At 40.4% G+C, this 24,916-nt stretch overlaps 1 protein-coding gene across 1 annotated transcript in view; it reads right to left on the reverse strand.

The window, feature by feature from the left end:
* Nucleotides 1-23,402, reverse strand: part of slc30a9 (solute carrier family 30 member 9) — a 42,302-nt gene extending 18,900 nt beyond the window's left edge. The window contains exons 1-9 of the mRNA XM_003221548.4: nt 23,008-23,402; nt 16,993-17,166; nt 9,060-9,116; nt 7,369-7,468; nt 6,692-6,784; nt 5,134-5,216; nt 4,350-4,408; nt 2,477-2,544; nt 1,485-1,587 (exon numbers count right to left, since the gene is read on the reverse strand). Of these exons, the coding sequence (XP_003221596.2) occupies nt 1,485-1,587; nt 2,477-2,544; nt 4,350-4,408; nt 5,134-5,216; nt 6,692-6,784; nt 7,369-7,468; nt 9,060-9,116; nt 16,993-17,166; nt 23,008-23,116 (846 nt within the window). The 5' untranslated portion in view covers nt 23,117-23,402. The remainder of the gene's footprint in view (nt 1-1,484; nt 1,588-2,476; nt 2,545-4,349; nt 4,409-5,133; nt 5,217-6,691; nt 6,785-7,368; nt 7,469-9,059; nt 9,117-16,992; nt 17,167-23,007) is intronic.
* Nucleotides 23,403-24,916: the final 1,514 nt, after the last annotated feature.

Here is a 24,916-nt window from a genome sequence, read left to right on the forward strand (position 1 = left end):
CCTTTTTATCTGTGACTTCCTCTTGTTGTATATGCCTGTGTTGTGATTTTGTTGTTGTATGCCAATAAAGCCTGTGTGTGTGAGCACCTGAAGTTGTTCATGCACCTCATGCTAAAGCATATCAGCTTGTATTCTAATATAACCAAGAGCCAGTCAATACTTACTAAGCAAGAACACTTGTTATTTATAACAAGAAATACAACTAAAATTGAAACAATGACCTGTACTGGAAAACATGCAATACACAAATTCGAGAGTCGTGGCTTCTTTAGGAATCCTGCCAATGATACACAGACAAACTCTGTAGTGTTTATTCTGCCAAGTATAACCAGTACAGTTTTTAACATCATATGTATGTATATGCAGAGATATTCCCATTTTTTCCCTTTTTTTGCTACAACAGTGTAAAAACAGACAATTGTTTTGCTTTAAGAGACAAGAATAAAATACTCAAAAGAAAATGTTCACTTTCCTGGCCCAAAAAAAAATCCCCCCAAAAAGAAGGAAAAAATTTATATAAGAATACATATACTATCTGATCACTATTATTCCTGATTTACGTTTCCTTTCCTCACGTCAATTTAAGGGAATGAGTGCTTTCTGTCTACTTGACACTATGGAGAACTAATGGAGACAAAATAATTTTCTATTTTTAATAATGTTGACATTTTGTTCTGTTTTATTGGGAGATTTTTGCCCTTGGTTCAAACTGGCAAACCAAAGCTGCTGCTGCTGCTGCTGCTGCCGCTTATTATTATTATTATTATTATTATTATTATTATTATTATTACAGTAGAGTCTTACTTATCCAACATTTGCTTATCCAACATTCTGGATTATCCAACACATTTTTGTAGTCAATGTTTTCAATACATCGTTATATTTTGGTGCTAAATTAATAAATACAGTAATTACTACATAGCATTACTGCGTATTGAACTACTTTTTCTGTCAAATTTGTTATATAACATGATGTTTTGGTGCTTAATTTGTAAAATCATAACCTATTTTGATGTTTAATAGGCTTTTTCTTAATCTCTCCTTATTATCCAACATATTCGCTTATCCAACGTTCTGCCGGCCTGTTTATGTTGGATAAGTGAGACTCTAATGTATTATTATTATTATTATTATTATTATTATTATTATTATTATTATTATTATATTTCTTACCTGTCTTTTCCTCATGGCACTTTTACTTCATTAAATATACTGATTATATGCTAAACAAAATCATATATAAGGATATTTAGATTCTTAAATTAACAAAACAATATTCAAACTTTCAGGGAGGGTTATGTTGCTTTTCCGGCCTTTTCTCAAAAAAAGGTGTTTTTTCTGAAAATAAAGGAGGGGTGGAGCTTTGCCCCATGGTTTTGAAATTTTGAGCAATTTTACATCTCTGTGTGTGTTTCTTTGTAGCTGACAGTACTACTCCACAATATTGTTTAACAACAAAATCCAAAACTACAGACAATACTCACTTGATTGCAAGTATCTGCCAAGGAATGGATGGCTTCAGAGAACATGCTTGCTGAACCCGTGTAAACCCATGCAAGAAGCTTGAAAAAAAAATTCAAGCCATTTCTGGGGATGGAAGAAGAAAAAACACAAATTAAGCATATTTAAAATCACTGCTTTTTTGCTTTTAAAACATGTTATCCTGGGAGTTCCCTCCATCTTCATTGGTTTGTTTTACCCACTGGATAGTAGGGTTGTACTTTTGTATGGAATTACTTACAGTTTCTCTTTGTTCCATTCGTATGGCCCCATTTACGTTTCCGTTTGCCCCTTATAGAAATGGGCGCCTATACAAATGGGCTTTTCCATCCAAGGACCGAAAAAACCCAAAAAGATTTCAGGCCATGAGTGGCAAAGCGCCAGGCCCTGCGAGCCAGGCTTACAAGCAATCGCGTGTTCGGTGCTTGACTGTAGACCCTGCGAGCCAGGCCTACAAGCCATCGAGCCCTTGCTCAATCAGATCAGCGAGACTCTACTGTATTACCATCCTGCTTGGAGGCTTCTCTCATGTCCCTGCAAGCTAAAGTTGACAGACGGGAGCTCACCCCGTCTCGTGGATTTGAATCGGCAATCTTCAGGTCAGCAACCCAACCTTAAAAACTATGTTGAAGAACATATCTATCTATAATAGACCACTACCTAACCTGATATTGATGGGACCATAAATCTTAACAGGACAAACAGCAAGCAAAGATGCTATAGAAGCATAGTCTGAACTACTACAATTAAAACAAGTATTTAGCAATCTAGTATCCTGCAAATGATAGTGCAAAATGTTGCTTGTTCACACTTGCCTTCATTCTATGGTGACTTTGGGGCTTCATTAATTAAAATAAATTCTGTTTTTCAGACCAGAAAATGACACCACTACAGAATCAAAATACTATGAAACTTAAATTTATTATAAAGCTTTTATTTTTCAGTTAGCCCATGCACATCTAAAGATAAAACTTACATGCAAATAGCAACCATCACCACTTTTCCTGGTCCGCTCAGAAACAGCGTTGATGTGGTAGAACGTGGCTAAAAGTAAAAACACAAGTACCCAATAATGTGCTGTTATGATTTCAAGAGCTGTATGTCAGGTAAAATAAACTGTAACCAAAAATGGACTGTCAGTTAAATATGCATAAATCAACATATCAGAACAACAGTTCTGCAGAAAAAGCAAGTTTATTAAACAATACAAATATGCAGGCAACCAACATCTGAGCCTGATGCCTGAACTTTTGCAACTGCTTATATTAAAACCAAGGGCAGGAGACCTATGGCCAGCCTAATTATGGCAGTCTACAAATCCTGTAATCCCTGGACATTGGCCAGCTGCCTAAAGCTGATAGAGGTTGGAGTGCCAATAGTATATCTGGAGAGCCAGAGTTTCCACAGCACTGTATTTTTTTAAAAGCAATTTTTAAAAATTGGTGGCAAATTAATTGGGGGAACCTTTTACTGTAAAAAGGTGTTAATGGAAATCTTAAAACAGATCAGCTAAACACCGAAGACCTACGAACAGTAAAACAACTTTATATAATGGACAGGCCTAACCCTTTGCACGATTACCAGATATATTTTACAATTTTGCTTTATAAAATAATTATTTAAAAAGAGAAACCATTCAGAACAGTATTTTTCATCCACTTTGCCTCCCCTGTCCCATTTCCAATTCTTTCAATGTGCTCCCTGTGAAAAAGGAAAATGTTTTCAGCTATTGTCCACAGCTTTTCAAATGCATCGTTACAGCCATATTTTTTTTCGTGTCAGGAGCAACCGGAGTTGCTTCTGGAGTGAGAGAATTGGCCATCTGCAAGGACGTTGCCCAGGGGACGCCCGGATGTTGTGATGTTTTACCATCTTTGTGGGAGGCTTCTCTCATGTCCCCGCATGGAGCTGGAGCTGATAGAGGGAGCTCATCCGCGCTCTCCCCGGGTGGGATTCGAACCTGGCAGCCTTCAGGTCAGCAACCCAACCTTCAAGTCACAAGGCTTTTATCCCCCAGGCCACCGGAGGCTCCTTACAGCCATAAGGACTAGAAACTTATGCTTCCTTGAAAGGAAAGAAAGATTATCTGGAAACTCATTTCTCTGTACACATGCCATCTTTTATACCAGAGTTTCTCAAATTATGCTGTTCCAGATGTTTTGGACTTCAACTCCCAGAAATCCCAGCCAGTTTACCAGCTGTTAGGAATAGTGGGAGCTGAAGTCCAAAATATCTGGAAGAGCACCATTTGAGAACCACTGTTTTATACTATTATCCTGTATATTCACAGTATTACACATGTAGAATCACATTCTAGTTCCAGATTGGGTCTCCTTTACCCAAAATGCTTGAGATTAGAGGTTTTTCAAGCTTTGGATTTTTTTAGATTTTGGAATATCTGTATTTTCATATACATAGTAAATGAGGGAAATGGGGGAAAAGGTGGCTAGTCACACATCCAGTGCCTGTTGAGTTTTAAGAAACCTATAAGATAAGAAAGGGGGGGGGGGGAGGTGAGAAGGACTTTGCTTACCTAAGGCACCTGTAAAAAGTAAATGATCCCCTGGTGGTCACCACACTTTTTGTCCTTTTAGTAAAGTAGCAGGAAAGCAATGGGGCTGCTTCCCACTTGTCTTCATTGCTTGTTTCCAGGCCACCCACCACCATGCATAGCCAGGTGTGACTAGCCCCCTTTCCCCGAAGGTGGAATTGGGTGATAGGTGGTAAAAGGATCCTGCTTCTTAGACTATTTCAAATTTCCAGATAAGGGAGGCTCAACCTGTATTTATACATAGAATTGCACCATGGCAAATTATCACAAGCAAGTTATACAAATGCAACGTTCTCACCTTCGTTTCTCCTAGGAAGTCTTTGTATTCCTTCAACAATCTTTGGTTTCTAAACAAATCTGTGAAAATATGTTAGCAGCATGTATTACTGATAAAATGAATGGGCAGGAGAATTTCAGATTCTTTTGTGGACAACACACTAAAATATGCCATGTCCACATCTTAAATGAATACCTCTAGGCCAGGGCAATCTTTTAAAAAGCTGCTCTGCATATGTAAACACTAGCATATAAGTAGATTCAGAGCTGGGATTGGCTGCTAAACTCCAACAAATGCACAACCCACAAACATGCATGCTTTCCTTTCAACAAAGGTATTAATCGAAGAGCCGAAAAGGATTTTTCCAAGACTCAGTCGAAACAAAATCTAAAGTGTGGTATACAACTAGAGTACTCCTGAGAGTTGGCCAATCAGTTTCTACTTAATTTTCTCCACTAAAGGAGAGACATGTTCTGACGTTGTCTGTTTCATAGCAACTGTCATTAAGACACTGATGTTAATATTAACTCAAAACTTGTTTCTTGCAATTTCCTCTTAGCAGTTAGCGTATTTTCTTAGAGAAAAAAGGAGGAGAAAAGTGCAACTATTACACAGTCAAATACAGTATTAACCATCTTTTATAGCAGTGGTTCTCAACCTGTGGGTTCTCAACCAGGTATTTTGGCCTACAACTCCCGGAAATCCCAGCCAGTTTACCAAATGTTAGGATTTCTGGGAGTTGAAGGCCAAAACATCTGGGGACCCACAGGTTGAGAACCACTGTTCTATAGTGTTCTACACTTACTTTCTCTGTACTCTATCTCAGCTTCTTTACGTCTTTTTCTCTCTTGAGCAAGAGCTTCTGGACTTCCCCAGACCTCTAAAGACCTATAATCAAGAAACTAAAAGTAAACATACACACAATTCTTTTTATTCATACGACTGAAATACTGTGAACCAATATACCTCCTGTTTTCTGATTATTTTGATTCTGAAATATAGACCGTATAATATAACTCAAATATCCGCAGAACCAGTATCTGCAGTTTCATTTACCTACATTTGATAAAACAAATCCTTTCCAGGCATTTCCTAAGTCCTTCAGCATGACATTAGGGTATGCTTCTGCCAAAAGTTGACCAGAGTCAGAATGAAGGATCTAGCCATCCCTAGAGAGATGTCCTTTCCAGACATTTCTTAGATTCTATAGTATGCTTCCCTAGAAGTCGTTCATTCATTGGGGTTCACTATTAGCCACCATTTTTGCCAACGCAGTAAGTCTGGGAACATATCCATGTGGATACATGAATCATGCTGTAGCTAAACACTTTAAAATGCTGTTAAATTAAACGAGTTTAATTTGTTTTGTGACCAAGCTCGTTACTTGTATGTCAAAGTAAATTTCCACATTGAAATGCACTGAAATACTATTAATCCTTTCCAGAGCTCAGTCAAAGAAGAAATTAAAACAATTTGCCAAGGCCCCACAGGGTTCACAGAGCTCAGGGGCTTCAGCCAGCCCTTCCATCCTTCCTCCCTGAGCGGCTCCCTCTCGGTACACCCTTCAGAGGCAAAGACAGAGAGAAACGAGGCCTCCAGTCCCAAGCTCCATTCTACCCTTGTTCCCCTTACTCTTATATGAAGATGATGCTGTGATATTGTCCTTATCTAGTATCAGCCTTAAATGCTTAATAGACTGAACTAAAATAGACATGAAACTATGTTAAATCCAAAATTCTCACTTTTGCCAAAAAGTAGAAGCCCATGTCTTGTCAGATCAGGGGCCACAAAACTGAACAGGTCAAATACTTACAATATCTTGGTATTTGCTACAGATATAACCTGTCATGGCTCTCACAATGACAAGTAGTAATGGCTTCTGTGCATACTAACATTGCAGTAATATATCACTTTTTCTATAGTAAGGGTAACTAAGGCCCTTTCCTTCTTCTCTCCCTCCTTCCTTGCAAACTTGGCTCTGCCTCAGTCTCCCACCATAACCACTATCTTGGAAGGGGCTCACAGCTCAGATCTGGCTCACATATCAAATCAAAAAATCGGATGAAGATTACTCATAACTCGAAAAGCTGGTAAGTAGGGATGCTCATAAGTCAAGGTGCCACTGTACAGACATGTAAGGAAATACGAAACTAGCCCAAGCTGAAATGGGCTCCAACTAAGTATAAAGGGAAATTAACTGAATCAAATGAACTGTCATACAGTAATATGGACTGTAATCTCAACATAAACCCATAATAACCTCCAATAACATAGACTACCACATAAAGGGCAGATAAAATCTATATGGGAAAGAGATAGAACTTTCAACTGTACTTTGGATAACTTTTCAAAGTTGTGCTTACTTGGCCTCCACATCTGCTCTCAAAAACACTGTGAAAGCTTCTGTATCATCGTGAGGGCTTCGTCGTCTGATTTTCCTGAGCTGATCTAAGTCACTGTTGAAAGACAGAAAGAGATGCTTGAAATGAAAGAAAAAGCACGGCTGCAAGCAAATTGAAACCACGGTTTATCTGCTGTTTATCTGGGAGCACAAACCACAGAATGGTTCTTAACCATGCTTAGCACAAACCATGATTTGATATGCTCCCTGAAGTACTAAGCATTTCTTTTCTGGATTTTCTTGTACACACACACACATATTTATGAAGTGTATAAACACACCCAGTTAATGTGAACTATAGTCAATTGATCGAACACTTCTTCTTTAACTCTGCTATCTTTTCCACTAAATAGTAGCAACATTACAGCCACTTCTGAATCCCTGGACTGTCTGGTAATCACAAGTAGTCTGAAAAGGACATTTGGTGTCTTTGGAAAATGCAATTTGGTCCTCCTGGAATCACAGGAACATTGACTATGCTAACTAGGGTTGATGGAAGCTGCAATCCAACAACATTTGAAAAAACACAACATGAAAAACCCTAAACAGTATTATTGCTTCTTTCATTACTTGCTGGCTAACACATTAAGACAACTAGAAGCTATTTCATTCTAATTTTAAAATTTGCAACAATCCTACCTGGACTTAAGACAGAATTCATTGATCGCTCTGACACCGGTGATGAAATTATTCTTCATGTACTTTGGTCCATATTCTCTCTTTTTGAGAACAGCTTTCACTTTAAAAATTAAAATATTACATTCAGTTTTCAAAGTCACCACAAGATCTCTCTACAGTGGAGGTATCAATGCATGCAAAACTGTGGGTATTCACAGAGCTGTTTTCAAACCTGAAAATTAGCGAACATCCTCTTTTTGTCAGAGGAATAAATGAACCACACGTAACAACAGAATATCAGAAATAGAACCAATTATATGTTTAATAAGCTAATTTACAGTCTAGTAACAAACTAAATACATACTCTCAGCTAGCGCAGACATGATAATTATCTGTAAAAGTGGCAACATATAGACAGCACTTACATGAAATGGTTAATCAGAATTCTGAAGAATCCAACCTTACCATGTTCTAGTTTCACGCTGGTTTTCCCCAAATGGCTCGTCCCACTACTGTGAGGGGCTAAACAAACCAAAAATGGTTTGTTTAACATGCCATTCATGCTCAAGGGCCTGGATTGTGGCTCCCAAACAAGTCAAGACTCTTGCTTTTAGTAGAACAACAATTATTATTATTACTACTAATATTTTTGAGAGCCAACAGGGCCCACACTTAAAAAGCAATACAATTAAAAAAACACAAAAGGGAAATATTACAATGGAATTAGATTTGTACCATTACAAAAACAAAATATGATCAAAATAAATACATACGTTTTTAAAAGTTCATCCAACCTGACTTTTTTTTTTACATCACCTGATTTTTTTTAACAATAACATTAAACAAAATGAACTCCCAAAAAAGGTTCATCCAACCAATGCCCTGGCCTGTTCTTTGCATTTTTTTCTGTTTGAAAAATAGTATGCCAGTATTCCACCAAACTAGGCTTTGAAGGTAAAAGGTAAAGGTTTTCCCCTGACATTAAGCCTAATCGTGTCCGACTCTGGGGGTTGGTGCTCATCTCCATTTCTAAGCCGAAGAGCCGGCGTTGTCCATAGATGTCTCCAAGGTCATGTGGCCATCATGACTGCATGGAGTGCTGTTACCTTCCCACTGGAGCAGTACCTATTGATCTACTCACATTTACATGCTTTTAAACTGCTAGGTTGGCGGAAGCTGGGGCTAACAGCGAGAGATCACCCCGCACCCCAGATTTGAACTGCCAACTTATCAGTCAGCAAAATCAGCAGCTCAGTGGTTTAATCCGCTGCGCCACCAGGGGATTTGAACAACAGACTTAATCTTGAAGCGAGCAATTTCTAGGCAGAGGACGTATCTAATGAGATATTCTTCATTCACTGGATTACTTTTTTAGATTTGTTTCTGGCTCAAAATGGTTAGTAAAACCTGGTAACTTGATAACTCATCAAATTGCTTGTAACTTTTTGTGTAACTGCAACATGTTGCCATTATGAAATACACTGACTGAAATTGGCCCCATTCTTTTGAAAACCCTGTATAGGAGTCACATCGTGCTCTATAAACCTAGACAGTAGAGCAAAAGCCCAAAATATGGGCCTGATGTTTTCAGCAGGTGCCTTTCATTTGGCACAGATCTGTTGTAGCTTTACTCAAAGTTTCAAAGAGAAGCTATGCAAACCTTCATTCATTGGCACACATTACTGCTGTGAAGTTATGGTTATTATAATTACCTTTTACATGAATCGGTTGTTGCAACAAAGGTGGTGTCTGACTGCTAGCATCCCGGGCTGTAAAAAAATGTGAAGGGAAACCAGAAAATTTCAATTCAAAATATCAGAAAGTCATCTGGACAAAACATTATGACATGCTTAGTGAATAAATTCAAAATCCACCTAAAATATATCTCCTAAATGCATCTTAATTAGCAAGCTCCTGCCACTTATTTCAACTGCAGGTAATATTTTTAATAGGAAACTGTACTTGCAAATTAATTGGCTGTATGGAAAAGGACAATTTCAAATTTCCATTTCCCTTCCTTCATGTATGCCCTTCCCCCAGTATTCCCCCCTCTGTTCACCATTCTTCAGCATTAATCGCAAGTTGCAATCTCTGTTATCTCCCCTTTCTTCACCTAAAAGAAGCAAAGCCTGCCTTTCCATTTTGTTTCTGTCCTCTGGAATTAGATCAAGGCAGAACAAGAGAATTGATAAATGATTATGAAGATCAACTGTAGAAGGGAAGGAAGGAAAATGTGGAGCGGATTTATTTGACGGGAAAGGAGACAACTGACTAGCTTTTCAGGCTTAGTTTTTAAAACAGATGTTTGGTGTGCTGTGCTAGAATCTGCTATAAAAATTGAAAAATGTTAATTTTCTCAACAAGCACCCAGGCTAATTGGAACAATGCAATTTGTGCCTTCCTCTATAGTTCTACAGGAGAGACAGGCTACTACCATATACCTTGTATACTCATCAATATTCTTTTCCTACAAAAATCAGCCACCAAAACCTTGGTCAACTTATACATAAACCAATGCTAGAGCAAGTACCCAAGGGAAACATCCTTTCCTTCTTTTTAGCTTCCCTAACTAAGTTTTCTCTTTGCTTTTTAAAAAGAAGATGAACATATTTGATCCTAAATTTTACCCCTGAGTTATTCACAGATCCCCAAACCTGCCCTCATCTTATATGATCAACTTATAGACAAATAAACCCAAATCTCTTCAAAATGCACTGGCATTCGCATACAGTCAGGAGCACCTTTACGATTCTTTTGCTGGCTCGTACAAATACTGGTGGACCCTTGCTCTAAATAATGCTTTGACAAGCTGGCTAAACCACTAATATCAGAAATGAAGCATATTACACCCTTGGAAATTGCCCATCTCAATGAACAGACCAAATTCTTCTTGTTTCATATATTCATATATGTGAGACTTCACCTCATTCTGTGTCTCTCTTGAAATATCTAATTAGGAGTCCAGAGATGACCACATACTGTCAAAAAAATCTACACTTGTTCTGAAACTCAAGGCTCTGCTGATTATTTTACTTAGATCAACTACTGATTCAAGGGGGGGGGGGTCTAGACGGTCATGTAAGAATGATTCTTGTCTCTACGTTCCCTTTTTTATCGTGTCAGAAGCAAATTGAGAACATACTGCAAGTCACGTCGTGTTAGAGAATCGGCCGTCTACAAAGACATTGCTCAGGGGACACCTGAATGTGTTCCCAGCCTGCTGGGAGGCTTTTCTCATGTCCCCGCATAGCTAGGGCTGACAGATGGGAGCTCACCCCATCACGCGGGTTCAAACCTTCAATCTTCAGGTCAACAGTTCAGCCGGCAGAAGGGTTTAACCCATTGTGTCACTGCAGCCCCTGGTCATATGCCCACATTTATTTTTCCAAATACTGTACACTACTTTTTATATATGGGCCTTTGGCTATATAGTTTAAAAGGCCGTTTCCCATATACAGGCAGTCTCTAAGTTACAAACAAGATAGGTTCTGTAGGCTTGTTCTTAAGGTCCATTTTTTAGGTGTAACTCCAGCCAAAACTATTTTTCCACTTTGTATAGCATAGGGAATGGTTAACAACCCTGTGGTGTTTATTCTGCTGCATGTGCCTCTGTTCAGAAGATTTCCCCTCACTTTCTGTCCCTGTAAGAATTGAATTTTGAAAAATTTGGCTTATTGTGGAAACAAGGATTAATGAGAAAGCTTCAGGGGAGACCACTTTTCCCCATGATAAGTCCTTCAGGAGTTAATTTCCCTTCTGAGGGATAATTTCTCTCACTTCCTGTTCTTTCACCCCCATTCTTAATTATGAGTAGGTTGTACGCAGGGGCGGTTCAACTGTTAGGCAAAGTAGGCGGTTGCCGAAGGTGCCATCCTCTGGGGGGCGCAGTTGAGGTGCCTCAAAGTGCTCCTAATGAGCAGCTTCTTTTTGTATTTTTTTCTTTTTTTCCCCCTCTCCGCTGGGAGGGGGCACGACATCCAGGCGTGCCTCACCTTCCCCCTCTCGCGTGCGTGCATGCATGCATGCGTGCGCACCCCACCTCCTCCTCCCAGGCCCGTGGCCTGGCCAGCCTCCAAGACCTCGCACCAACCTCTGTGGCCTCACGCCGGCCTCCGAGGCCTCCCACCGGCCTCTGTGGCCTCGCGCCAGCCTCTGCAACCGCCTGGCCTGCCTTCGCCTCCTCAAGGCCAGGTGTCCAGGCTGCCTGGCCATGTTCCAGAAGCTTTCTCTCCTGATGGTTAACCCCACCTATGGCAGGCATCCTCAGAGGTTGAGGTCTGTTGGAATCGAGGTAAGTGAAGTTACATATTTGGACCTGAATATACTGTAGAAGGCTTCTATTAATAATAATAATAATAATAATAATAATAATAATAATAATAATTATTATTATTATTATTATTATTATTATTATTATTATTATTATTATGTTCAGGGTGGGAGAAAGGAAGAACTCTTGTTCATAGGATATTTCATATGGTTCTGTTTTCTATAACTTCTGGGTTTTGGACAAGCAAATCCAAAGCATCTTCAGTTTTACTCTTTTGGAGAACTGGGCTAAAGGGATGATCTGAGGAATTTCCCAACTTGTCTGAAGAGACAAAGTGTGGTACAACGTTTAGCATTACCAATATAACCTAAGACAATTTTTCATTGGAGAAGACTTGTAAAGAACAGTCCGTACCAATCAAAGACACTCTCCTTCCATTCCAGATCTCCCTCTTTTGCTCTCTTTGCAGGGTTTCTTTTCTCCTTCCTATAGTCTTTGTATACATCTCCATATCTTGACACCCCTCTGAGCCTTTTGCTCTCTCCCCTTGTCTATAATCTGTGTCATTTTTTCTGAATAAGCATTAAAACTTCAAAATGGAAGGAATGACATTTCTGAAATACTCTGTTGCTAGCTCGAAGATGATCCAACTCAAGTTAAGAACCTTTATGTTCCAGTGATTTCCCTGTGAAATATTAGACACAAATACATCTTTCTCCTTTGAACAATGCTGTCTTAATTAAATGCATCAATAGAATCAAGTTCTTATGACTTCAATAACATCTTATATGTAGCTGCTTTATTCTCTAGCATTGGATACTTGCCATACATCCGCTACCAGTAAATGGAAACTAATTTCACTGAAACTGGAGGCATTAGAGTTACCCCTCCAAGCTCAACTGTACAAGGTTGTGTATTTTTTTTTCCTAATAGAAACCTTGGTGCAAGTTATGAATTATTCAAAACTGACTATAGTTCACTTGATCTATACAATGTACATCTTCCGTTAAGCAATTTGTTCCTTTAAAAAATGGGTAGGCATAATTTACTTTGGTTCTTTAAGAGTCAAGGAAGCTTGGAAAATAGCTTTGCATTTTATAATGCAAGATTTAATAAATATGGAAGGGGTTTTCCCCCCTGGCTCAATAGTTATTATGCATTTTAGGCATTTCAAAAAGTATTCTTCTTCAAGAATAACAAGGCTAAAAGCTGACTAAAAGTTATTCCCTCCGTGACCCAGCTCCTTTTTATCATTCATGTACTGAATAGACGGGCTTTAGTCTGATAGACCACTGCTGAATGCCGCTGTCACAATTTCTCTCAGGCTTGAGGATGAATTTTTCCCTCTTGTAAAATGGGAGCTCACTGTGACATTATTTAAGAAAAGGTTGAACCATAAACTCATCAGGAAAAATAATCGTCTATCAAATGTCAAGATTTACTACTGAAAATGCAGACAGCATTTTGTGCCCTTTTAAAAAATACAGAATGGCAGCCTAGAGGCTTGATAAAAACACAGCAGCTGAACAAAGGAAGATCTGACCTACTCAAATATAGGATAGGTGATTCCTGGGTGCTGCAAAGTTCAAGATGATAATTTTTGAAACCTGAAACAAATTAATCTCCAGAATATTAATGTTTCAGATTGCAAAATGACAGGACCAAATAACCTTATGAAAAAGACCAAAACCCGGGAGTAGGAGAATGAGTTGCTTCCCTATAACCATAATTCTTTGTGTGGTCATCTGTGAACTCACACAAAAGGGGATGTCTGCACCTGCACAGAGCATCATTTGGACCCTTCAAGATCTACAGTACTATGTAAACATTTTGGCAGCAGCCCGTCATGTGGACCATGTGACCAGTGCAGTTCCTTCTTACTTCCTCATTTCCCTGAATGCTAAAGAAGTAGCCAAGAGACTAGAGAGAGGAGGACACACAGAAGGGAGGGAGGATGAATGTTGTGTGAGTTTGTTGACAAACTACGGTTATAGGCATGAATCCCACTTTTCTTCTTCATATTCTCTATGACTCATGCAAATGGAAGATTAGGAAACTATTTACCCAGAAGGAGCGGGAATGAACTGCAGGAAAGGAAAACTGCATAGCTTCAGACCTGGACTTTTGCATACATCATCTATAGGCAGGCCCAAAGAAGAAGAGAATGGGTCTGAATCAGAATACTCTGAGACCAAAGCCATCTACTCATGGACTAGAGAACATGAAGTATGAGTTGTTTTTTCATCCAACAATGTACTGAGGGCTGAATCCAAGGAGACACGCTCCCAGTTCATCCTAACAGAAGGAAGAAGTGACCAGAAGAGCTGAGCAAGAGAGCCAGTCTGTGCTACAACCAGCTCTGTCTGACATCCCTCTTGAATGGGGGAGACAATGGTCTGGTTGGTACTAAAGATTCCAAACTATGATATTGACTATAATGGTGATCATAGGGATGTGATCCTGTGGAATAGTACGAACCTTCCTCCAACTCCACATAGCCTATCTTCACAGATGAGGAGGATGTATACCTATAATATGTGCTTTGAAAAGTACTATACCTACAGCCATAATTCTCAAAATCATATCCACATTGATGACAATTTGATACACAAGGCTACTGATAACATGAAAGTAACCTTGACAAGGGCCTACAGGATGGGGATGGAGATAACCCCGCTGCCCTGTAACTGCTAGATAGACATGGAGATCAAACAATTACATCAAACAGATTGACAGGATAAATGAACAGAAGCAATCCAGGGATGACACCCCTAGAAGATCCTGACAGCACTCAAAATAACAATTCAAAAGTCTCTCCTTAAAATATGGTATCAACTTGAAGCATATATTTGCACTGGTTCAGCCACCCACAGTTCAAGCTAGGGAGAAGAATGCCTCCACTTCACAACGATCGTTACTGAGGATTCCCTTTGCTACATCTTTTTCACAAGAGGAGGCTGAATGGATCACTCAACAGCACAAAACAATATGTGTGCCCTCTGCATCCTTTGTCCCCTACTTTTTCTTATGGCACCTCTTTTCTGTCCAGTGTTTAGATGCCAACATGGCAGCCTATGCATTAAAAGATCAAAGGGGTCCAAGATCAAGTCTCCATATCAATGGTTTGACACAGTTTCAGGAATGTTTTAGATCGAGAGAAAGAATCAGAGGTTGGATGCCTTAGTTTTCTGGTAGGGATGCAGAGTCTTGGAAAGATCACTTGAACCCTAGCCGGAAATGACTGCAGCTGAGGAGGCCCGATGAGGCTAAAACCCATGGCCCAAATCGGTTGGCTTCTCACAAAATGGCATGGCTTTCTCCCAGAGGAGAGTCTTGAGCCAAGAAGAATGATTCTTGCATTCTCGTAGGGTGAATGCCTGACAATGAGCGCCAACCCTCACATTATACCTTCAACCAGGCACAGGAGACCATACAAGTGATTATTGTTGTCAAGAGATCCTGCCCCCACAAGAGGGACATTTTTAAAAGGGAGTTAATGAAGCCATAATAAGCTACACTGCTAACAGAGCCATCAGGACAAAACTCAAAGTCTGTTACCAAAATTAGGGAGTCTGGATCAAGCTGGAAATCAAAGTCCAGAAGAAGCCAGAAAACTAGGCCAAAAGGTTCATAAAAAGGAAGTGATAACTCCACCAACAGTTCTTTCTATGCCTCTGCTGCAGCAAAAAGAAACTGAGGGATTGACCAGGAACAATGCTGGTCACATGGACTAGTGAAGGAGGGCCTGCCACCAAAATAATTACATAATAGCTCTATATGGCTCCAAATGATGCTCTGCGCAAGCAGGGATCACCCCAATTGTGTGAATCACAAAGATCATAAAGTGAACCTTTCCCACATGGATTGATGAGCTAAAGAGTCTACCACAACAAAAAGGACTTCCAGGGCATACTTTAGAGCAGGAAGTTGTAAACTTTTCCATTCTGGACCCCTTTTGACTCAAGAAAATTGTATGTGACCCAAGCATATAGGTATATAAAATAGGTATAAAATCAAATATTTACTGATAAAAATCAGCATTAAAGCTTGCTAAACTGGCTGTTTTTCCCTTTTATGAAGTACAGCTGATGCATCTTCTGCAAAGTCTACTGTAAACATTGCACAACAAATTTGTGTAAATGTTTAAAACACCCGTGGGCGCAGGCCTTATCACACTAGAGCTTAAAGAGTAGGCAAAAATAGGTGATATTCAGAAAACTTTTACTCTTGCCATGTTTTTGGGACACCAAGGCTGAGCTAAAGTGACTCTATTTGGGGTCAGGACCCATACTTTAAGAAGCAGTGATATAGAGTAAGCAATACCAAATAACTCTTGGCTTGATTTTAAAAGCCCTCTTCAAAGGGAACAGTTCAAAACTTTGGCAAAAGAGATGTATCCACCCCATTCCAGCAGGAATAATGAAAGAGAAACAGGAGAAGAATGAGTGGGTCCAACCCAATCTGAGCTCTGGCTTCCCCACCACCTTCACTGACTTTGAATCCGTCCAAAGAGACATTCCTGTAAATCTTCTCCGGACAAAATACTCCACAGTCTGCAACCCTCCAGATGTTGCTGAACTACAATTCCCATCACCACCAGCCAGCCTGCCAATAGCAAGGCATATTTGGGGGGGGGGGGGTGCAGTTCTGCTACAATAACTGAAGTATCCTAGATTCCCCATTCCTGTCCTAAAGAGTGGATTCAATTTATGCATGGCAGTGGAAGTAATCTATTACAGAAGTCAAATGTCATGCGGGTTTCCGTCTTGCCACCCAGATATATACCTTTCAAGCCCTTAGCTAAGTAGGACAAAACAACTGCTTATTCCAACTGAAGCATTAATCTCTTCACCCTCTCACCCATCCACACTGATGAGCAGAACTCCAAATGTATCCCATTGTTGGTCCTCTAGCTTTTCTAGACTTTAGTTTCCAGATGCCTCAATCTGCATAAAAGCAGTCATAGATTCTGGAAGCCGAGGTTCAAAATATCTGGAAGATAAAAGATTAAAGACCACCGCCACACAGCAAGCAGTGAAAGGAAGCTAAGGCCCCTTTTACACTGCCCTATATCCCAGGATCTGATCTCAGATTCTTTGATGAGTCTTCACTGCCAGATAATCTGGGATCAGATCCTGGGATATAGGGCAGTGTAGAAGGGGCCTAAGTAATAATGGCTGAGTAGGAAACAGATGAGAAAAGCTGCCTCTTTCCATACAGTCTAATCACCACTTTGAATTAAATCCAATTGCGTTTCATGAGCTTTACTGGTAAGAGGCACATCAAGAGGATTAAAAACCAAGAAATCTCTGGATTGAAAGTTGTCATCCCTTCTAACTGTTGAAGAGAACAAGGCTAAGCCAAGGTAGGCATACCTGTTGCTGTCTTTTGCGCACTGCCTTCCGAACGTGGGGAGCTTGCATCTTGTGCTCCAGTGCTGTCCTTCTGTCCATCAGAGGTATAAAGTCTGACTTGACTTGAATGAACAGGCAGATAACTACCTGGCAGCTTGGGTAGTGGATTTCCAAGTGTAATAGGCATCTGCCATCCTGAAGAAAATAAGAATCAATACATTTTAAAGTTGTTGGAGGCAACAAAATCTCGTGGGGACCACTGAACATTAAAGACCACAGAGGAAGACATAGGTTAACTGCGACATGGACTTAACATAAACATAGTAGTTGGGAAAAAGGATATAATGCTTACACAGTAAATTGGAGGATGGCCTGAAGTATCATAACCATGAATAAAAATGTCCTGCTAATGCCAGTAATAGAAAGGGAAGATTGACAAAGACTTTCCACATTACCCAAAAGGGGGAATCACTTATTCAGTATAGAAATTTACATATAACTAGAGGATTTAGCCAAAATATTTGTTTATATCCAGCAATCTCCCCCAAAACCAGTGGTCTTCTAGACATGTTGGACTATAGCTCCTATCAACTACAGACACCACCAGCCAACAATAAATAGATTAAGTGAATATAAGGTGTACAGAATGTACTATATATAATCTTTTATTTAACTTAAAATAATCTCACCTTTCTCCCAATATTGGGAATCAAAGCAGCTAACAATAAATATGACACGATTCAAATTAAAACATCAATGCATGAAGTTAAAATACAAATATAAAAATTAAAAAACAATTGAAGTATTTGCATTATTAAAACCATTAAATATTAAAATGGATTAAAATTCCACATCTACCCCAAAATCTCAATAATTTTAAAGAAATTACAAAGAAAGCAGAAATGAAGTGCAAAAGAGACCCAGAGAGGTTTCTCAAATGTTAAAGCGTTACAATTCTATAAAGCTTTCAGGGGAGAATTATCAAGTGTGTCTCCAGCTCAGCTATTCATCTTTTTATAAGCATAGACTTCCATAAATGCTCTATACTATAAAACAAGTATTACTATATACTGTACAGTAATTGTAACTAAGAGCCTACACCAAAATTAGCTGCTGCCTCAATAAATCCCACTAGCAGATACAGGAGGCATTAATTTCCATCTATCAAGTAGAATATGCAACGTACTTTACAGATTTACTTACAGTAGAATCTCACTTATCCAACATTTGCTTATCCAACATTCTGGATTATCCAACACAGTTTGCCTTTTAGTAGTCAATGTTTTTGTTGTCAATGTTTTCAATACAATGTGATATTTTGGTGCTAAATTCGTAAATACAGTAATTGCTACATAGCATTGCTGCATATTGAACTACTTTTTCTGTCAAATTTGTTGTATAACATGATGTTTTGGTGCTTAATTTGTAAAATCATTACCTAATTTGATCTTTAACAGGCTTTTTCTTAATCCCTCCTTATTATCCAATATATTTGCTTATCCAACGTTCTGCCGGCCCATTTATGTTGGATAAGTGATACTCTACTGTACTTCTAATATGTAAACTCTATGAGAAAATGCTTTTAATAAACACAAACATATTCATTCTTTTAGTTAGTGTATTCTGCCAATGTCATGACTCAAGTGACTAGTATTCAAATCTCCTATATTCCAGCCAAACATCACACTGGACCATGAATGGTTTTTCCTGACATAATTTACACAATGAAATAAGGGAATGTCACTAGTTCAACTCAAGAGCACCAGCAAATGGCAGAAATATATATATATTTCTTAACAGACCAAGAGGAAATTGCACATAATGGCCTTGATATAAAATAGGTCTGTGCAGGAAACAAAATAAAATGGGGTTCTGGGGAAGATTATCAACCAGTTTAACATTACACTCTGCAAAAAATGCAGCTTAAAAAAGTGTGCGGTACTACAAAATAATTCACTAAGGTTCACAGATTAGCTTTTAGGCCTTGAAAAGAGGAATTTATCAAGAATGGGACTTCCATCTGCCTGAATGTGTACACTGAAGTTATAGTTTGGTCCTGAAGCTCAGAGAAAATGATATTTGTCTCCCCACCTTCCTCTCTGTGATTATTAATTGGTGATGTGCAATCAGCAAAAAGAAAAAGAAAACTCATTTAAGAGTTAGAAAAGAACAGTTTTCAACATGTATTATCTGACACACCAGAGTTCTTTTTGCGTTGTTCTGTTGCCTCAGATGAGGAAAGTGTCTGTTTCAAATGTATCTGCTTCAATAAAGCAAATCCTCCTTCCTAGGAGTCTGAGTAGACCACAAGCTGAATATGAGTCAACAGTATGATACAGAACTTTAAAAGCCAATGCAATTCTAGGCTGAAAAATAAGAGTACAATACCTAGATCAAAGGAGTCATAATCTCACTCTATTCTGCTTTGGTCAGACCTCACCTGGAATACTGTGACCTGTTCTGGGCATTACAATTCAAAGATACTGACAAGTTGAAATGTGTCCAGAGGAGGGCAAATGTGTATCTTTGAATAACATTGTTGAGGGTTAACACCCCTGCTGTGTTTGTTTTACTGTCTGTGCCCCTGTTTAGATTTCCCCTAACTTTCTGTCCCTGTGTTCATTGAATTCTGAAAAATTTGGCCTGTTGTGGAAGCAAGAATTGGTGTGGAAACACCTTTTCCCCATGATGACTCTTTCAAGTGTGAACTTCCCTTCCGAGGGGCAGATTTCTCTTGCTTTCTTGTCTCACCCCCATTCTTAATGGAGTCATTTGTAAGTTGGATGTTTGCAACCCGGGAACTGCCTCTACTAAAAACTGAAGTAAGCAGGCCTAGGTGGGCTGAATCTGGCCCTCTATTTCATTTTATGGGGCCCTCCAGGTGCTGGACTACAACTCCTGTATTGCTCATTCTTAGACATCATAACTAGAGCTGATTGGAGGTGGGATACAGTAACACTTTTCAGTCAGCAAAGTGGGGTTTCAGTTCAGTTCCAAGGCTTGCGGATGTGATACTTGACTTGACAATGTCCTTTAACCTTTTCCCAACCTAAGAGTCACAAGTGCTGTTGGCCTGCATGTCCGCATGTCATATAACACTAAGTCACAAAGTGTTGTTGAAGCCTTTCAAGGCTGTGAGTTTTTCAGGCTGTATGGTCATGTTCCAGTAGCAATCTCTCCTGATGTTCTGCCTGCATCTATGGCAGGCAGCCTCAAAGGTTTGTTCAGAGGTCTGTTGGAAATGAGGCAAGTGTGGTGTGTGAATATCTGTGGAATGTCCAGAAAGAGGGAAATAACTTTTGTCTGTTTGAGGAAAGTATGAGTGTTGCAATTAACAGGCTTGATTAGCATTAAGTAGCCTTGCAGTTGCAAAGTCGATCAGGAAGGGTATTTGTTGGCTGTTGTAGTTTGGAGGCATCCTTTGTTTGGGTGGTGTTAATTGGCACTTGGTTGTTTGCTATCTGGAATTCCCCTGCTTCTGAGTGTTGTTCTTTATTTACTATCTTGATTCTGGTAAGTTTTTTTTAATACTGGTAACCAGATTTTGTTCATTTTCACGATTTCCTCCTTTCTGTTGAAATGTTTCACATGCTTGTGGATTTCAATGACTTCTCTGCGCAGTCTGACATGATGGTTGTCAAGAGTGGTCCAGCATGTCTGTGTTCTTAAATAATATTCTGCATCCAGGTTGGTTCATCAAGTGTTCTGCTATAGCTGACTTCTCTGGTTGAAGTAATCTGCAATGCCTTTCATGCTCTTTGGAGTGTATATATATCTGTGAAATGTCCATGGTGGGAGAAAGAACTCTTGCCTGTTTGAAGCAGTTGTGAATGTTGTAGTTAGCAAGCTTCACTAGCATTTAGTCTTGCAGCTGCAAAGCCTGGCTGTTGTTGCCTGAGGGCATTCTTTGTTGGAGAAGTGTTACCTGGCATTTGATTGTTTACTGTCTGAAATTCCCGTTTCAGTGCTTGTGGATTTCAATGGCTTCTCTGTGTAATCTGACATGATGGTTGTCAAAGTGGTCCAGCATTTCTGTGTTCTCAAATAATATTCTGTGTCCAGGTTGGTGTTGGAATTCAACCCCACACTGCCCAAGTCTACAGTCCTAATGAGGAAACAGTGAGTCAGCTCTAAAACAGGCTGAGGGAATCCCTTCCCCCCGACTCCTGAATGTCAGTTGGAATGTATATATTTTACTCTCTCTTTCTACTCACATCCTGATTGGTAGTGTAGAATAGATACTCTTCAGGTTGCATGCCTTTGCTTGAGACTTCTGCTTTTTTCCATCTTTGCACTCAGATCTCTCTGTTCTCTGTCTGTTTGAAAAAGAGATATAGTGTTTGGAGGGTTTTGGAACTTAGAAGTTATGGAGCTAGAGAGAAGCTTAGACCCAATTCTTTCCTATTAAGGAATGTAGTTCATATTTGTAAATAAAACTTTTGTAACTTTAAATATTGAACTCTTCATCTTTTCCTGCTAAGCTCACAGTTCTTTTGCAGCCACACAACACTTCACCTTTCTGCTTGCTGATATATAATTAGTACACGATAAACAAGATCACTATGCTGGTTGTTGCATTGGGTCACATGTCGGACACTTCCCAAGTGTCTAGAACTATGTGATGTATCGGGGAATAATGTGTGCAGATCCGAGTAGGGTGGTCTTTTGCAGCTGACAGATGGTCATTTTGTCAGCGCCAATTGTGTTTAAGTGCTGGCCAAAGTTTTTAGGCACAGCACCTAGTATGCGGATCACCACTGCGACCATCTTTACTGGCTTGTGCCAAAGTCTTTGCAGTTCGATCTTTAAATCCTCGTATCATGTCAGCTTTTTCAGTTGCTTCTCATCAATTCTGCTGTTGCCTGGGATTGCAACATTGATGATCCACACTTTGTTTTTTAACACAATCATGAGGTCAGGAGTAGTTTTTTGTCACAATAGATGGTACTTGTGGCACAAGTTCCAATGGATCATCTGAGCAATGGTATTATGATTCTGCCTGTAGACCGTCTGCACGATCTTCTTGCAGCAGCTGAGGGGGTGAGCCATCGTTTTGTCTGCTTCCTTGCAGAGTCTACACTTAGAAGTTTCTAGCCAACTTTTCAATTCTGGCTTTGATGGCATTCGTTCTAATTGCTTCTTCTTGGACTGAAAGAATCAGGTCCTCTGTCTCCTTTCTCAAAGTTCCATTTGTGTGCCATATCCATGTTTTTTCCTTGTCAATTTTGCTCTCAATTTTTTTTCAGGAACTGTCCATGGAGAGGCTTCTTTTGCCAGTTTTCTCTTCTGTTCTGAATTGTATTTTTACAAATAAAGTTATTATTATTATTGACTTTGCTAAAAGTAAGGTAAAGGTTTCCCCTTGGCACTACGTTTATTCAAGTCCAACTCTGGGGGTTGGTGCTCATCTCAAATTTCTAAGCCGAACAGTCGGGTGTTGTCTGTAGACACCTCCAAGGTCATGTGGCCAGCATGACTGCATGGAGCACTGTTAGCTTCCTGCCGGAGAAGTAACTATTGATCTACTCTCATCTGCATGTTTTCAAACTGCTAGGTTGGCAGAAGCTGGGGCTAACAGCGGGTCAGCAAGTTCAGCAGTTCAGTGGTTTAACCCGATGCACCACCGAGGGCTCCTTCATTAAGCTTGCTAACTGCAACGTTCACACTTGCTTCAAAAAGACAAGGATTATTTTTTATGCCACGGATATATACACACCCCACTTGCCTCATTTCCAGCACACCTCTGAACAAATCTCTGAGAATGCCAGTCACAGATGCAGGCAAAACGTCAGGAGAACAGACAGCCCGAAAAAAACTCACAGCAACCCAGTGATTCCAGCCATGAAAGCTTTCGACAGGAATTGTGGGAGTTGGGTGTCCAAAACACCTGGAGGGCCGAAGTTTGCCCATGCCTGATATATTCGGTCAAGGAAGCCACTGCCCTGAGTCTGCGGAAGCCCTGGGAATCTCAGCCAATGGGTCGCCATGAGTCGAAGTCGCCTTGAGGGCAGGTAACAACAACAAGCAGCAGCTCACCGTGGCAGCCGGCCCTGGCGAACGGGAGGCCCCTGGCGCTGGGCCGCAGCAGGTGCAGCTGGTAGAGGCAGCCCCATCCGCTGCGCCGGGCGGCCAGGGCGGACAGCATCCTCCCTCCTCTGCCTTGGAACTACTGCCGCCGCCTCCTCCTCTTCTTCTTCCTCCGCCTTTGCGCCGAGGCGGAAGGCGAGGAGGCCGGCAAGAGCGCGCTTCTCATTGGCCCGCTCGCCCCTCGCCGGCTCTGCGCTCCAGAACCCGCTCCATCCGCCCTCCGAGGCAAACCCCACAGGAACCGGATGTGGCGCCCAGCCCGAGCCGCTCTGTCCCCCCTGTTGTGTCTATAGTCAGGGGGTGAGCCTCGCGCGAGAGTAGGCATGCGTGGAAGGGGCGGCGCGGCCAGCCTCCTCCGGCCCCGCCCTGGCACAAAGTGGGCGCGTGACCGGCCGTGCGTAGGCGCCTTCTCCGCATCTCCCTACAGTTCAGAAGCGAGCTGGCCACGCCCCCTCCCCTCCCGCAGCCCGGAATGGTACACGCCCATCCAGCCCTGTCATTCCGCAATGGGCAAGTCCAACGGAAGGCAGCAGGGGTGGGCGGAAGGCTCTGCTTTCAGAATTCCCTGGCGGAATATTTATTGATATGTTGTTTTTATATTTTATTATATTGTATTGCTCTGGGCATGGCCCCATGTTAGCCGCCCCGAGTCCCCGTTGGGGAGATGGTGGCGGGGTATAAATAAAGTTTTATTTTTATTATTATTATTATATATCCCGCTGAAATTTTTTGGAAAGAAATTGTCCTAATTAATTTTTTGGAAGTTCTCTTTCAGGATACATCTACACCAAGCGTGAGCAAACTTCAGCCCTCCAGATGTTTTGGACTTCAACTCCAAGAAATACCAAGGCTTACATCTAAAGTCAGGACAGTAAATGAAGAGCAACACTCAGAAAACGGGAATTCCAGACAGGAAACAATCAGGGCCAGCTAACACCTCCCAACAAAGGATTCCCTCGGCAGTAAACAGCCAGACCTTGAAGCTGATAGGCTATTCAGTGCTAATCAAGGTGGCCAATTGAAACATTCACACCTGCCTCAAACAGACAAGAGTTCTTTATCCTATCCTGGACATTCCACAAATATATAAACTGACTCCTTGCCAAGGGAGCTTATGGAAGCCCCCTCACTCATGTCCTTTAGGAAGCAGCTGAAGACCTGGATGTGGGACCAAGCTTTTGGCTCATATATTAATTTTGTGGATTAATATGAAATCAAACACCGACTGGCTCTGACTTTGGTGCAGTTCTACTGCCCCTGTTGTAATGGTCACGTGGTTATTACTATCTTAATTTGATTTGGATACCAGCTTTTAATTGTGTTTTATTTTTGGTTTTACTACATTTGTATTATATGTGACATCTAATTCTGCAATTGTGTAAGACCGCTCTGGGTCCCCCTGGGGGAGAAGAGTGGTATATACATTAAATAAATCAATTAATTAATAATAAATAATAAACCCTGCATGACTAGTTTCAAACAGACCTCACAACCTCTTGAGGATGCCTACCACAGATGCAGGTGAAACATCAGGAAAGAATAATTATGGAACATGGCTATACTGCCCGAAAAACTCACAGCAACCCAGCTTACCAGCTGTTAGGAATTGTGGGAGTTGAAGTTCAAAACACCTAGAAGGCCTAAGTTTGCTCATGCCTGATCTACACTGTGGAATGTTTGCAGGGTACTGTTAATAAATATGTTATACTTGTAGTTTTATCGCTGACCCTTTTAGACAGTCAGGTTGCTATAACGAATGTATCGTGTTTTAATATTTACGTTGTATGTTCTTATTGTATTGTTAGCTGCTTTGAGTCTCGCCTTGGCGGGGTAAAAATTGACTCAAATAAAATTTAAA

The sequence above is a fragment of the Anolis carolinensis genome, chromosome 5, assembly GCF_035594765.1.
Source record: "Anolis carolinensis isolate JA03-04 chromosome 5, rAnoCar3.1.pri, whole genome shotgun sequence".
Classification (NCBI taxonomy): domain Eukaryota; kingdom Metazoa; phylum Chordata; class Lepidosauria; order Squamata; family Dactyloidae; genus Anolis; species Anolis carolinensis.